Raw genomic sequence first — 14,064 nt, 5'->3', positions numbered from 1 at the left:
AAGATGGAGCGTAGTGATAATAGTAAAGAAACCCATGTGTGTTGTATCTAAATAAGATAGACTGGAACGGATACAGGTAGCCGGGGAGGCGGGTGGGCGTGTATAGATCTGCAGCTCTACATGCCAAGAACAGATGCATACTGGTAAGTAGCATATTCCGTTTGAGGCATATGAGCTGCAGATTATACACTGTGCATAGATTATATAGCAGTACCCAACCCTAGCGGCGACCACCGGTATCCGTTGCAGTGGTTTGAAACAGTGTCTTTAGTACAGCCTGGCCCACACTAGCTTGTTGTTTGGAGTGCACGTCTACATAGTAATGTTTTGTGAAGGTGTGCGGTGCTGACCATGTGGCTGCTTTGCAGATGTTTTATAAGGGTATGTTCCCTACAAAAGCCAAAGAAGCCCCTATCTTTCTTGTAGAGTGGGCTTTAGGTGGAACAGATAATGTTCTTTTTGCTTTGTGATAGCGAATTTGTATGCACCTTACAATCCACCTAGCTATCCCTGATTTTGAGATGGGGTTGCCTTTATGCGGTGGAGAGAACGAGACAAACAACTGTTTAGTCTTTCTGAAAGATTGCGTTCTTTGTATGTAGTAAAGTAAAGCCCTTTTAACATCAAGTGTATGTAGAGCCCTTTCCGCAACAGATTGAGGTTGCGAGAAAAAAACCGGTAATTCCACCGATTGATTGAGATGGTAGGGGGAAATGACCTTGGGCAGAAATGTAAGATTTGTGCGAAGAATCACCTTGCTGTGATGTATCTGTAGAAAGGGTTCTTGTATAGTGAACGCTTGTATTTCACTAACCCTTCTAAGGGAAGTGATAGCTACGAGAAAAGCTGTTTTCCAAGTAAGGAACTGCAGCTCACATTTATGCATTGGTTCGAAAGGCGGACCCATCAGCCTTGTAAGAACTACGTTTAGATTCCACATAGGTGAGGGTGGTGCCCTGGTCGGAATTACTCTTTTAAGGCCTTCCATGAAAGCTTTAATAGCAGGCACTCTGAAAAGTGATAAATGCTGTCTGTTTTGCAGGTAAGCAGCAATTGCTGCTAGGTGTAAACGGATGGATGAATATGCCAGGTTACACCTTTGTAGATGGAGCAGGTAGCATATGATGTGCTGTATGGATACATCTAAAGGGTTGATTGTATTGTTACGGCAGTAAACAACAAATCTTTTCCACTTTGCGGCATAGCATGCTCGAGTGGTAGGACGTCTGGCTTCCCTGATAATGTTCATGCAATCAGGAGGAAGGTTAAGGTATCCAAATTCTAAGATTTCAGGAGCCAGATCGCAAGGTTGAGCTGAGCTGGGTCCGGGTGCCTGATTTCTCCATGGTTCTGGGTTAGGAGGCATGGGGACAGGTGCAGTTTTTGGCGTGGTACCACTGAGAGCTGTAGTAGTGTGGTGTACCACGGCTGCCTGGCCCATGTTGGAGCTACCAGAATGAGAGTGAGGGAGTGCTGTTGTAGCTTCCTTACCACTAATGGAATTAGCGGGAGAGGTGGAAAGGCGTATGCAAATTTGCCTGACCAGTTCATCCATATCGCATTGCCTTTGGACAAAGGGTGTGGGTATCTGGCGGCGAAGCTTGGGCATTTTTTGTTTTCGTGGGTGGCGAAGAGGTCTATCTGTGGATGCCCCCACTTGTGAAAGAATGGGCGAAGAACTTGTGGATGCAGTTCCCATTCGTGCATTTGCTGCGTTTGTCTGCTGAGCAGATCTGCCATGGTGTTTTGTATCCCTGGGACGTGTTGTGCAAGGAGAAAGATTTTTTGTGGGATTGCCCATCTCCATATGCTGTGTGCTAACCGAGAGAGCTGTGGAGAGTGTGTCCCCCCCTGTTTTTGAATGTAGTACATTGCAGTCGTATTGTTTGTGCGAATGAGGACTGCTTTGGCGGAGATGTGTTTCTGAAACGATTTCAGGGCTAGAAAGATCGCCAATAACTCCAGATGGTTGATGTGGAGTAACTTTTGTTGTGGCGTCCATATACCTTACACTGTGAGGTGTAATAGGTGCGCTCCCCAGCCGGAGAGCGATGCGTCCGTTGTTAGAATTACCTGAGGAACCGGGTCCAGAACGGTCGCCCTTTGGAAAGGTTTGTGGTGTTCCACCACTGCAGAGAGCGATGGGTGCGACCGTCCACCAACACCAGATCCGTCAGCTGTCCTTGGGCCTGGTTCCACTGGCGTGCTAGGCACTCTTGGAGTGGACGCATGCGGAGTCTTGCATGAGGCACTATGAAGATGCCATCATCCCCATTAGCTTCATAAACACTCTTGCTGGGAGAGAGTGCTGAAGGATGAATCTTTGGCGCAAGGCTTGTATGCTTGCGATTCTGGCTGAATTGGGATAGGCTATAGCTTTTGAGGTGTCTATAGTGGCACCGAGGTATTGCTTTGTGTGAGACGGTATTAGCTGGGACTTTGTGGTTCACCGTGAAACCTAGCTGGTGGTGTAGTGGGATGGTAGTGTTTGTATTTTGCACACACTGGTTGTAGGACGCGGCTTTTATTAGCCAGTCCAAGTAAGGGAAGACGTGAATGTGTTGTCTTCTGAGGTGTGCCGCCACTACTGCTAGGCATTTGGTAAACACTCTTGGTGCGGTTGTGACCCCGAAGGGGAGAACCTTGAACTGATAATGTTGCCCGTCTACTACAAATCTGAGGTACTTTCTGTGAGAAGGGTGTATTGGAATATGAAAGTATGCGTCTTTCAAGTCCAGTGTAGTGAGAAAGTCGCCCTGGCAGAGGAGTGGGAGAACTTGTTGGAGAGTTACCATGTGAAAATGGTCTGAATGTATGTATGCATTTAGAGGCCGGAGGTCTAGAATGGGCCGCAGGGTCTCGTCTCTCTTTGGTATCAGAAAGTACAGAGAGTAGACCCCTAAATTTTGTTGATTGATGGGGACCTTCTCTATAGCTTGTTTTTGCAGGAGGGAGATTACCTCTTGTTTCAGCAGCGTGGTATGTTCTTGTGACATTGTACGGTGCCAGGGTGGAATATTTTGGGGGGTAGATGTTAGTTCGAGACAGTACCCTGACCGAATAATTTGGGTCACCCATTTGTCTGATGTTATGGTCTCCCAGGTTTGAAAAAAGTCATGTATTCTGCCCCCGACTGGAGTGGAATGGTCTGGGGGGAGCGGGGGAAAGTCATTGTGTGGGCGGTGTGGCAGAACAGGCGGTGTTGGTTTTGCCCCTGCCTTTATTATTGTTCCCTCTATATCCACCTCTTTGATAGCCCTTTGTGAAGGTAGTCTGAGGAGGGGACTTGTAGGACGTAGAGGCGTTATCGGCAGAGTAACCTCTGCCAGTGCATCGAAAGGAGAAACGGCGAAAGGAGCGTCTAGGAGTGTGGGATTGTAATGCTCCCATAGACTTAGCCGTATCTGTATCCTTCTTCATTTTTTCCAGGGCTTCGTCTACTTTTGGGCCAAATAAGTGTTGTTGGTCAAAAGGGTGGTTCAATATAGATGCTTGGACCTCCGGCTTAAAGCCTGAGATTCTGAGCCAGGCGAAGCAGAACACTGGTGTTTATATATCCCTGGAAGCTGTGTCTGCTGCGTCAAGTGCACATTTAATAGAGGTGTTGGTAATGATCTTTCCCTCTTGTATCAATTCATGAGCCTTATTTTTATATTTTTCTGGGAGATGTTGCATGATAGCCTCCAGCTCATCATAGTGCGCTCTGTTGGCTTGTGTTTAGAACATTATCGAGCCAGCTTAAGATTAACCCTATACAGGCGGTATTAGGGGTAGTAGAAGATTCAGTGGATACTGGGACAGCCAAAAAAGAAGGGTATATGGTTTTTATCCCCATGGCAGGAGCACGGATATGTATTGCTTTGAGCTGGCTGAATCAAGAACCCCCTACATTCTCTAAGTGCAGATCCAGGTTCCTTGCAAAATACAATTTTGAGAATAAGCAGTATGAATGTAAAGGGCAAAAATCGCAAAAATGGGGAGCCCTTGTATGGCATTCTTTTACTAAATGGATTGAGAGCTGGTCAAACTACCCATACGGTGGAGCCTAATCAATTTGGTGATGTATGATGCACTTGCACTTTATGGCTCTTTGTACTATCTTGTACTGCATGATATTTATGGCTTAGGCATCATTTTTTAACCGCTCCCTCAGACCCATAAATTAGTCTGCTCTATTCTGTGGTATGAATGTCTAATCATGGTACTTGCACTCTGTAGGACTTTTTGCACCAATCTGTACTGTACGATATTTATTGCTCAAACACTTGTTTACACAGTAACTCCTATGCTCTTTGCATTTTTGAAGCATATAAATGTATAGCTAATGTCTTTCATTTTGGAGTATGCAAGGTTTATCAATTTTGGTTGTTCATTGTAACCGTGCTCCTTCCTTTGTATTAAATGCAAAATACATTTTCAAAAAATCAACCGTCGTCGTTGTCAACTCTGAGTAGGGTAAGAAGAGGGGTCTACCATGATCCAAATATGGTTGAGCCGCCACCACTGCAGATCTTTTGTAGACTCCTTTAACACATGGATAAAGTCTGTCAGCTTCCCTTGGTGCCGAGTCCCCTGAGATTCAAATCCCACTGCAAAGCTCGCCTATGTCATCTACATGGTCAGCGATAAGAATACAGGAGGTTAGCAAGCCAAGAAGCCAAAAGCCATCCACACAGACGCAGGACAGAGGCTGAAGCATCGGGATTATAACCTGAAATTCATGGGCTCATGGGTCCAGAGGAAAGGCCCAAAGCACACTTATCATGGATGGCTCTGATGAAGGAGAGTTGAAGTGGAGGAGACAGGTGCGATTTCAGCAGGTTGAGTGAGAACTCCAACAATGTGAAATGGTTTGCCATCGCCTGGTGGTGGTCCTTGGCTGATTATGGTGAGTCCACTTTCAGCAGTCAATTGTCGAGGTAGTTGCAGAGGTAAGGTAAGGGTGGTACTCCTGACCTCTGAAGATGGGCAGCGATCACCACCATCACCTTTTTGAAGGCCCAAGGTGCTTGAGGGCCACATTGAACCGCAGGTATCACCTGTAGGCCTGCAGGACAGGGGCGTGAAAATAGGCGTCCAAAGCCACCATCCAGTCTACTGGATCCAGGGAAGATAGGACCTGGGCCAGCATGAGCATTTTGAAATTTTCCTTGCACAGGAAGGCATTGAGAAAGCATAATTCTAGAATAAGACAAAGGCCCTCGTCCTTCTTCAGCACAAGGAAGTAGAGGGAATAACGTCCAGTCCTTATGTCAGAGGTTGGTATACTTCACCTTGGGCCAAAAAACCCTACACCTCATTGGCGTCAAGACATAGAGATGGTCTGCCTCCAGGAATGCTTCCAAAAAGGGATGGGTAGCAAGGGGTTGTTTTTTGGACTGGGAGAAGCAGATTTTGATACAGAGAGCTATCTCTCTTGACAACGTCCTCCTCTACACAGCCTTATCGTTCTTTGTCCCTAAAAATGTGAATAAAAGGTGTTCAGTGATTAGCCAACCGATGGTCTGTCGTGCAATCAAAGTAAAAAGTTGGATCTTTTCAGGTCAAGGTGATGAAGCCTCTTCATTTTTCTAGGGATGAGATGGCACAATGAAAGCAGGCAATGTGATTAATCAGCCGACATGGAAGGGCTTCACAACTTGAGGAAGTTTGGCTGCCACGTTCTCCTCTGGGAAAAAGGTGGTAGAAAGGAGGACCAACAGTTTCTACAATGCACTCATGAGGCACACTGATGCAATGGTAATGAGGGAAAAGATTTTAGGAGTCTTAAAGAGCAACTGTACATGACAAAACACCGAAAAGCTTATAAGTAACATCTTACTATCGTAGTTGGAAGACCCTGCTTGTCCAATCCAGCACAAACAAAAAGACTTCCGACAGTTTAGCCTGCAAGGGATTGATATTCTAGGCACCAGACCAGGCAACAAACTATTCCCAAAGCCCAGCTCAAATTGACTTGGTTGAAGGGTGTCTGACCGCAAGGATGACATCCAATTGTCGCCTCTCAATGTACACGCTTAGAAGAATAGGTTATGGAGACTTGGATGCAGGACCCTGACCTGTTGCTGAGACAAGATGTCCTCTCTATGGTGAAGCCTCCCTGAAGGGCAAATGCTCAGGTTCGAAACTTCCGGGTACAACTATCCTGTCCAGGGTAATCAATATGACTTGGCCCCAGTCTTTCCTGATCTTTAGTACCAGTGACAGGAGAGGAAGAGATGGTACTGCGTCGTTAAGTCCTGCTCTCCATTCCAACCAGCATGCATCCCTTAGCAAAAGCCTTGGAAGAAAATCGATTGTGCAAAAGTACTGACTGCATGTTCTCGGAGGTGGCAAATAGATCAAAGAAAAGTCTCATCCCATTGACTGAAGACCTACGCGTGGAGATGCCACTCATGATCCACCAGACGACACCTGCTCAACTGGTCTACTCTGGCATTCACGGGGCAGGTGTTTGTTGGCCAGGAAGATTTTCTGTTCCAACAATTTCAAGATATAGAGCCTTCTGGAACAATGCTCAAGGCCCCACTCTTCCCGTTTGTTGCAGTAACTCATGGCAGTGATATTATCCATGATGACCTATAACAACCTTCCCCTGATAGACACCAGGAAGGCTTTCAGGGCTAACCAGATCAGCTGCAGCTCCAGAAGGTTGATGTGGAGACCATACGCCTCAGATCTCCATATACAGTGATTCACTCCCTCCCCTACCCATTAGCAAGTTATCGGTCACCTCAGTTTTGAGATTTGGGTGGGGAAGGGAAAGCTCTTTGTCACAGGTCAGGAGAACATCTACTATCCACCAGTGCAGATTCTGAGCCAAGGTGATCATCTTTAATTTTCTCTTGGTAAAAAGGAATACAGCAAGCAAAGACCCAGAACGGGCCTGTGTCCCCATCCATTGTCAAAATTAGGAAATACTGGGATTAACATCCCTCGCCTGTTTCAGAGTCCAGTATCTGCACATTAGCAACTTTGGGGAGCAGAAAAAATATTTCCTACATCAGGTTTTGCAAGAGCTCGTTCGAAATTCATTCTAATGTGAGAGGCAAATGGAGTGAGCAGGAAGTGAAGGGTAGGGTGCAGCCCCTATAAACTTCTGGTGAGACCCATTTGTGTGATGTAATGTATCCCGAGCTGGGGAGGAAATGTTGAATTCTGCTTACCCCTGCCTGACATGGGCCATCAAAGACGAACTAGAGCGGTTCAATAGCCTCTGCAGCAGGAGAGGTAAAGTTGGAGGGCTAGTGTACCTGCTGCCCTGAGTGTCTGCCCAATCTAAGTCCCCAAAGTACTGAACTGATTGCAACATCACTGGTTCGGTTGGCTGCCACTGCCTGTAGGCCAACCGCCTGGAGTAGCCTCTGAACTTACAGAACTGTTGGAGAAATTAGTTAGCTGGTGTCAACTGTCATTAAGGACTGTGCTGTGGCTCAGCTGTCTGTGAACCTTTCTAGAGCAGATTCTGTCTTTCTCGGAACGTCTGGAGTCATCCAAGAGCATGTGAATTGAAGATGGCTATACATCAGTCGAAAATCCAACACATGCGGGCCTCCTCAAGATTATACTGGAATCAACAGCCCTGCCAATGCAATCTGCAGTATCCAGGCCAGTGGACAAACTGCATACTGTATGTCCTGTACTGTTTTGTGCCAGAGTATCTGAGGTCTTTTCAGAGATGCCGTTGGCCATGCTACAGAGAGCATGTATGAATCTATCCACCAAGCATATAGTGTTAAGGTCTTCAAGGCCAAACTACCAGATGAAAATATTCTCTTGCAAATTAATGTTTGGATTTCCTCTCCAGGAATTGGTCAGGAAAGAGTTAGGTTTAACCTTAATAGTGTAATCCTACATATTGAGGTCTTCAGGTCTCAAAGGCAAGAACGTTTTGACATGAACACAAAGTATCAGTAAGGGCCTTACTAAAAGCAACAGTGGCTCATAGGCCCAAGCTGAAGAATCTCTGTGAGAATATTTGATTTGTTTCAATGGAAAGCAACTGTAATTCTAGCATCTCAACTTCCCTTTTAACCATGTGTGCAAACTAAGCACTTTCTTCCCCCGGTTGTCCATGTGGTGAGTCAAGTTCACTTTTAAGGGATATGTCCAATTGATTGTCATTTTGTAGGTTTAAGTATAGTGCATCCTCTATTTAATGAGGAGGAATCAGGGTGTCAACCTCCCCCTAATCAGTGGAATCCTGTGGAACCCTACCTGGATCCTGCACATGGTCAGAGTCAGTTCGTAGCTGCATCGCTCAGAGGAATCAGGCTGAATGACAACCGGTTGTACTTTATTAATCTTGTAGTAAGACATTGGTCAGGCTCGGGCCAAGGTCAATTCGGGATTCAAAATGGGTGTCATCATCAGGCCGATAAGCACAAGCGGTGCTGGGTGAAACTGAATGCATCTCTGAACTGGAACAGGCTCGGGAACAGGTTCCAAGAGGGCAGGTGTCACGGGAGGACCGCCACCTATAATTTGACTGGGCACCCGTGATGCTACCTGGGGCCCAAAGGAGCTCCAGAAGCGGGGCCTGATTTCACACTGAAAATTTGCAGGACGGCCTCTCTAAAGGCTGAATCTGCTGCAGTGTTTGACAAAGGCCCAGGAAACTCTGGGCACGAGGGATAAACAGAGGTGGAATGGGTGTGAGGCTCATCTTGATGCAGTAGGAAGGGGTCGTATTTTATGTTTGTATATGGAATTTAATTAACCAGGGACTTTGAGCGAGAAGTGGACCATCCGGGGGAGCAGCCTTGTGACCAACACCAGGAGCGGGACTTGTGCTTCCACCAAGACCTCTTCTTGTGTTTGGCGATGTACAGCATTGCCTCCCAGTCCCAGATCACCTGCAGATGAATAAAAACACACTAAGCAGTGACTGGAGTCCAGGAATCCCATAAATACTTCTAGAGGGACCATGATGGACATCAGCTTACCACAGTCATGGCATGGTTTGATGCCTGCAGGTTGTAGAGGGGACATGGCCTCCCAGCACCCTTCAGAAAGTTTTAGGGGTTGTTGGAACACTGACAAAAGTAAGGAGAGAAGCTCCAGATCCTTGTCCGAGAGCGTGGAAAGAAAGGAATAGACATCAGCACGCCAGAGGTGTTTTATACGTGAATCTGCTCTATCACCTGCTGGCACTGCTGTGAAGTTTTCTGGAACAAGTCTGGAGAAATCGGTTTTAAGAGGTACACATCAGAACAAGCATTGTTTATCAGCTGTCAGCTTGCATATTAATCTTGAAGAAAACAGTAAAGGAATGGATGAAATCACTCAGACGTTGGTATAGCACAAGATTTATTGACTTTCTTAAACCAGTGTCCACAAATAGTTTCTGTTAAAAAATTCAAGGTGTCATAAGGGTGATTGACTGGAAGAAGAGAAAACTTCCTTATCGCAGTGAGCAAAAATTAAACAGAACTAGAGGCTATGCCCAGTTAAAAGGTCACTTTCACTGCACACTTAAAACTGAGGCTAAGCAAACAAGGAATGATATCAAAACATTTTAAGCACTTCTTTGTCTTAATCACTTAAAGATTAGATCTAAGAGATGAGAGAATTTAGAATCATATCTATGTTTGAAATTCCATAATGAAAGGAAGAAAAAGGTGCCTAGACGCATAAGACGTGCAGCCACTTGTTCAATTTTAGATTACATTTAAGGATGAAATGACAAAATACATTTCAGTCTCAACTTGTTACAGAGCTGTATTTGAGTTGTGTACGCATAATTCATTAATGATAGCGCTGGAAAAAGCGCGCACAATGGGGCAAATCTGGGGGTGAATAATTTAACAGTAAGGAAAAAAAAGAAATTCTGTTGGAGGGCAAAGTTTAAAGAGACTAAGAGACTTGCTTACGTGGGGATACTGGGAATTACTACACACGCCAAGAACCTGAAAAATCTGAGTGCACTATGTCATAGCCAGAGTAAAATCCATATCCAAAACAATGGGCTCTAAGTGAATACAACTCCTCGAAAGAGAAAAAAGTGGGCTCTTTGAGATGCGTGATGATTTGTCCATAATAAACATTGTTTTGGCAAACATACCGAAAAATTAGGACAAAAACCTCCAGCATACAGAAATTCGTGGAAGGCGTCCAACTACATAGAGAGCTGATAAAACAACTCATTTAAGATGGATTAAAATAACTAGGTGATGGTAAGTATAAATATATATTGGGTGAAACAAATGTAAAATAAGAAAGTACCTTTTCTTTGTTGTCTAAAGTGGAGGAAAGCCTTGGACTGGATGCAGAACGCATAACACCAGCTGAGTCCTTTTCTTTGTGAGCTTCTTTTACTGATGTTATTTCAGCCAATGCTCCATAACTACCAGTCTTTCGAAGACCTAACCTCCAAGATGCAGGAGATTCATCTTTTCTTTCTTCATCCTTAGGCGAAACCTTACCGGCTGGAGTCGGAATCTGCAAAAAGGAAAAAAGATACAGTTCAAGAAATTTACTATTAAGCTATCAAAACTGTTTTAGAGGATGGTTTTATAGATGGTTAACAGTATAAGAAGAATTAGGACAAACACCTAATACGACATTGAAAATTCTGAGGTTAGAAAAATTAAATAAATTTAGAAGGAAAATCACACTGTGACTTAGAATAGAAACATATTAATAAGCCAAACCCAACTGAAAACCATGCATGATAGTCTCAATGTGTTAACTGAAGTGGTTACTCAGCAACCTAAAACAAATCTTTCAAGATATTAAGCTCTCACCATAGACTCGCCTCCCTTACTGGGGACAAGAACAATGCCAGTTTTGCGCAAGCCCTGCCTCCATGATGTAGGGTGCACAGACTCCACCACAGGCATGAGATGAGCAATGACATCATACTAAATCCAATTAAGACACAAAGGAGGTAAACATTTAAAGAATCAATAAAATACAGGCGCTAGAATTCAGCCTTATAAGTGCACAGTATATAATTATTTTGCACACAAGTAATAAGATATCTAACCTGTTATATAGTTCTCTATCAATGGAGTTTTGTTTACATTCAAAAACAGACGATGCGTCGTAAGGGTCGTGAAGAACATTTTAAATATAACAATTGGTTTTTTTGGGGTTTTTTAAATGCATATCGTAAACGTACCTATTTGATTTGTATATCTTGAAAAAGCAATTTAGGTAAAAAGTCAGTCACTATAAATTATATGCAATTGGAAACAAATCCAAAATCATTAAAACAATTACAAATAATAAAACGCTGAATAGTGCTACAAGGCACAAGCTTCAAAATGTGAACTTGGATGCTGTGTCCTTAATTCATACAGGCATGACCAAACAAGAACCTATACATTTCCAATCCAAAATATCATCTTCGTTCGATGGATGGGTTGGTTATCAATTTATAGAAAACGCTCATGATGAATAACAAAAATGACTGTAAAATAACATTTCCATCTCCATCATGGCATTTTCTTTGATATCCATAACATTAGACCAGAAAAACTCATTCTCTTATTTCTAGAGATTAACACATTAAAGCCCAGATTGTTAAAAAAAAAAAAAAGGTACAGTCTCTACTTGGCATGTAAGAAGGTCAACCATATTCTACAAACACTAAGTTTTGATTTAATCCTACTTTAAAGTGTATGATGTTCCTGAGGTCTTTGCAAGGGCATTGGGGATTCAAATGTTCATAATTTAGTTACTCTCTGGATTCAGGCTGTACAATATAGCCATGGAACACACTGTTGAGCCCATAACTAAGAACTTGGATAAGAGATTCAGCCTGGCTGGAAACCTTCTGTTTGACTCTTGGGACAAGGGAAGATCATCTGAATACCACTGGCACAGTTAGTCCAGAGCAAATAGACCAATTCTAGACTTCTTCTGTTTCATCTTGATGACTGCCTTGGGGAGTTGAAGAATGTAATAAAGAGCATAAGGAAGTGCTCTTCACCAGTTAGGAGAAAAGGCACTCCCCTTGAAGTTATTGTCTGAGGACCTGGAGATACCCCCCAGCCTCCCACCCGCTCCCCCCTGGTCTTATCATTTTCCACTTCATGTAGTAGCCAGTAAGGTAAAGTGTAGAGATTGTTAGACCGCAAGGAAGTCTTGAAAGCCTTTGCTTTTCACAAACCTTTTGTGTCTTGACTGTAAAAGGTCTGAATGCCAAGCAAATGGATCGCTGGACTTGGCAGATTCAGAAAATAGCAAACCGCACCAGATATTGCTTGACTTCTGCAAATTTCTCGCCTGCTTGTTCACACCATACATGCCTTCGTTCATGACATTTTTCCTGAAGGTAGGAGAATAACCAAGTTGAGTAGCACCCAGATCTGCGATCGCGAAAACTGCAATGTTGTGCTAGTATTGTTCTGGCTCAGAATGAAGATTGATGTTATGGGTTACAAGAATTACTTCAAAGCCAGACACACTGTTTTTAAGATCCAGTATTTATGAGGTGATGTGTGTGATTGTTCCTTTGTGTAGTAAATTGCTTGAGCTGTTAGTTTTGAGAGCCACTGAAGACTCTGCTACAAGTGGCAGCCATGGGAATGGAGTCTAGAAGGATATACCTGGCACTGCTAGGTAAAGTATAAATACAACAGGCCAGAAGGACATCTTGTCACACAAATCTTCTGTACTATACTACCATAGATACTCTAGACATTTGTGTAAAGGTTGTTTGTTAAGTCTAACCTTTGAGACTAAGATGATGTACATCATAGATGACCGGAGAAAATGTTTGATATCCAGATAAAAGATTGCCTAAAGGTAATGGCTATTTAGATGCATAAGATAATCTTTGCTACAAAGGACACACTTGTGTCCAGGATTGCTTTCTATTATTGCATCAATTGCACTGGACTGATTCTGGAATTGTTTAATTTGTTCCGCAGGCAGTCTGAGCATAGTCTATTATTTGCTGGTTTTTTAACACTTTTCGATGCAAGTTGACTTTAATCGGCATGCCATTTAAGTATGACTTGATAAGGATGCCTTGTTAAAAATGGAAAGCCATCACCATTGTAAAGTATTTAAGAAAATGCATGGGGGGTTATTTGCAGGCCATACTGCAGGACTCTATACTAGGAGATTTGAAATCTTCGGTTTACTTTTGGTGAATAGTGAAAATATTTACTCTACACTCACGGACCAAGGTAACTAGTGGTACAGTTAGTGCATAGTCAGCATACTGAACTTTCCTTTCTTGATCTAATTGTGATCTTAAAATCTAGCATTGTTCTGGAGTTTTTTTGCCTCTTCTTCTAGATCAGTAAATAAAAAGATCAGATCCCTTTCTAGCTCTGATCCTCAAGAACTGCTCTGCATTTCGCTTCAAATTTGCACCTCCTTTACTGAACCATCCAGGAGGAAGGGTTTCAACCATGTTTGAGGAATAACTGGAGGAGACTGCCAACATTGGAGTTTGTAACCACCCAGTGCAAAATATAGAACTATTTTCATCTTCAGGTTGACTGGTCCTCTCTGAAAGCAACACTTTCAACGTGGGCGAAAACTTAATTTGCATGATAATGGCCCTGTACTACACACCGCCTGCTAGAGTTAGAGCCGGAGGCACTATTTCTTCACCCTTTAACCTAGAGCAAGGTACCAGACAGGGCTGTCCGCTCTCAACCTCCCTGGTTCTAGCGATAGAACCCTTCTTACATTAAATACGGAATAATAAAGACATTTCAGGGCTCCGATTCAATAATTATACGATTAAGATCACCACATTCGCAGGCGATGTCCTGGTCATCTCAGAAAAGGCAGACACCGCCATACCTTCTCTCATGTCCTTAATACAAGAATACTCCGATGTGTCTGGATATAAGCTCAACAAAGACAAGATTGAGGTTAAACTGCTCAATAATATCGGTAATAAAGAAATAATTGGTAGTTTGGGTCTGTCATGGCAGCCAAACTGCATCAAATACCTTGGCTTGGATTTTACCAAGGACCTAATCACCACCCTCAAGACCAACGAAAATTCCCTTAAGAAAAAAAAAAAAAAACACGCCGTTAGAAGGCTGGTCACCAACACTTTTATCCTGGTGGGGATGGGCAGAAACATTAAAAATT

The 14,064-nt window shown here is 43.5% G+C and overlaps 1 protein-coding gene across 6 annotated transcripts in view; it reads right to left on the bottom strand.

The window, feature by feature from the left end:
• Positions 1 to 14,064, bottom strand: part of PPP1R12A (protein phosphatase 1 regulatory subunit 12A) — a 1,183,401-nt gene that overhangs the window by 790,364 nt on the left and 378,973 nt on the right. For 3 of the 6 annotated variants that reach the window (XM_085652986.1, XM_085652987.1, XM_085652989.1), the window contains exons 10-11: positions 10,746 to 10,862; positions 10,225 to 10,440 (exon numbers count right to left, since the gene is read on the bottom strand). In XM_085652986.1, the coding sequence (XP_085509112.1) occupies positions 10,225 to 10,440; positions 10,746 to 10,862 (333 nt within the window). The remainder of the gene's footprint in view (positions 1 to 10,224; positions 10,441 to 10,745; positions 10,863 to 14,064) is intronic. The other 3 variants (XM_085652988.1, XM_085652990.1, XM_085652991.1) reach the window with 1 other exon arrangement.

The sequence above is a fragment of the Triturus cristatus genome, chromosome 4_1, assembly GCF_964204655.1.
Source record: "Triturus cristatus chromosome 4_1, aTriCri1.1, whole genome shotgun sequence".
Classification (NCBI taxonomy): Eukaryota; Metazoa; Chordata; class Amphibia; order Caudata; family Salamandridae; genus Triturus; species Triturus cristatus.
Note: the sequence above shows the minus strand (reverse complement) of the source record. Positions and strands in the feature narration are given on the sequence as shown.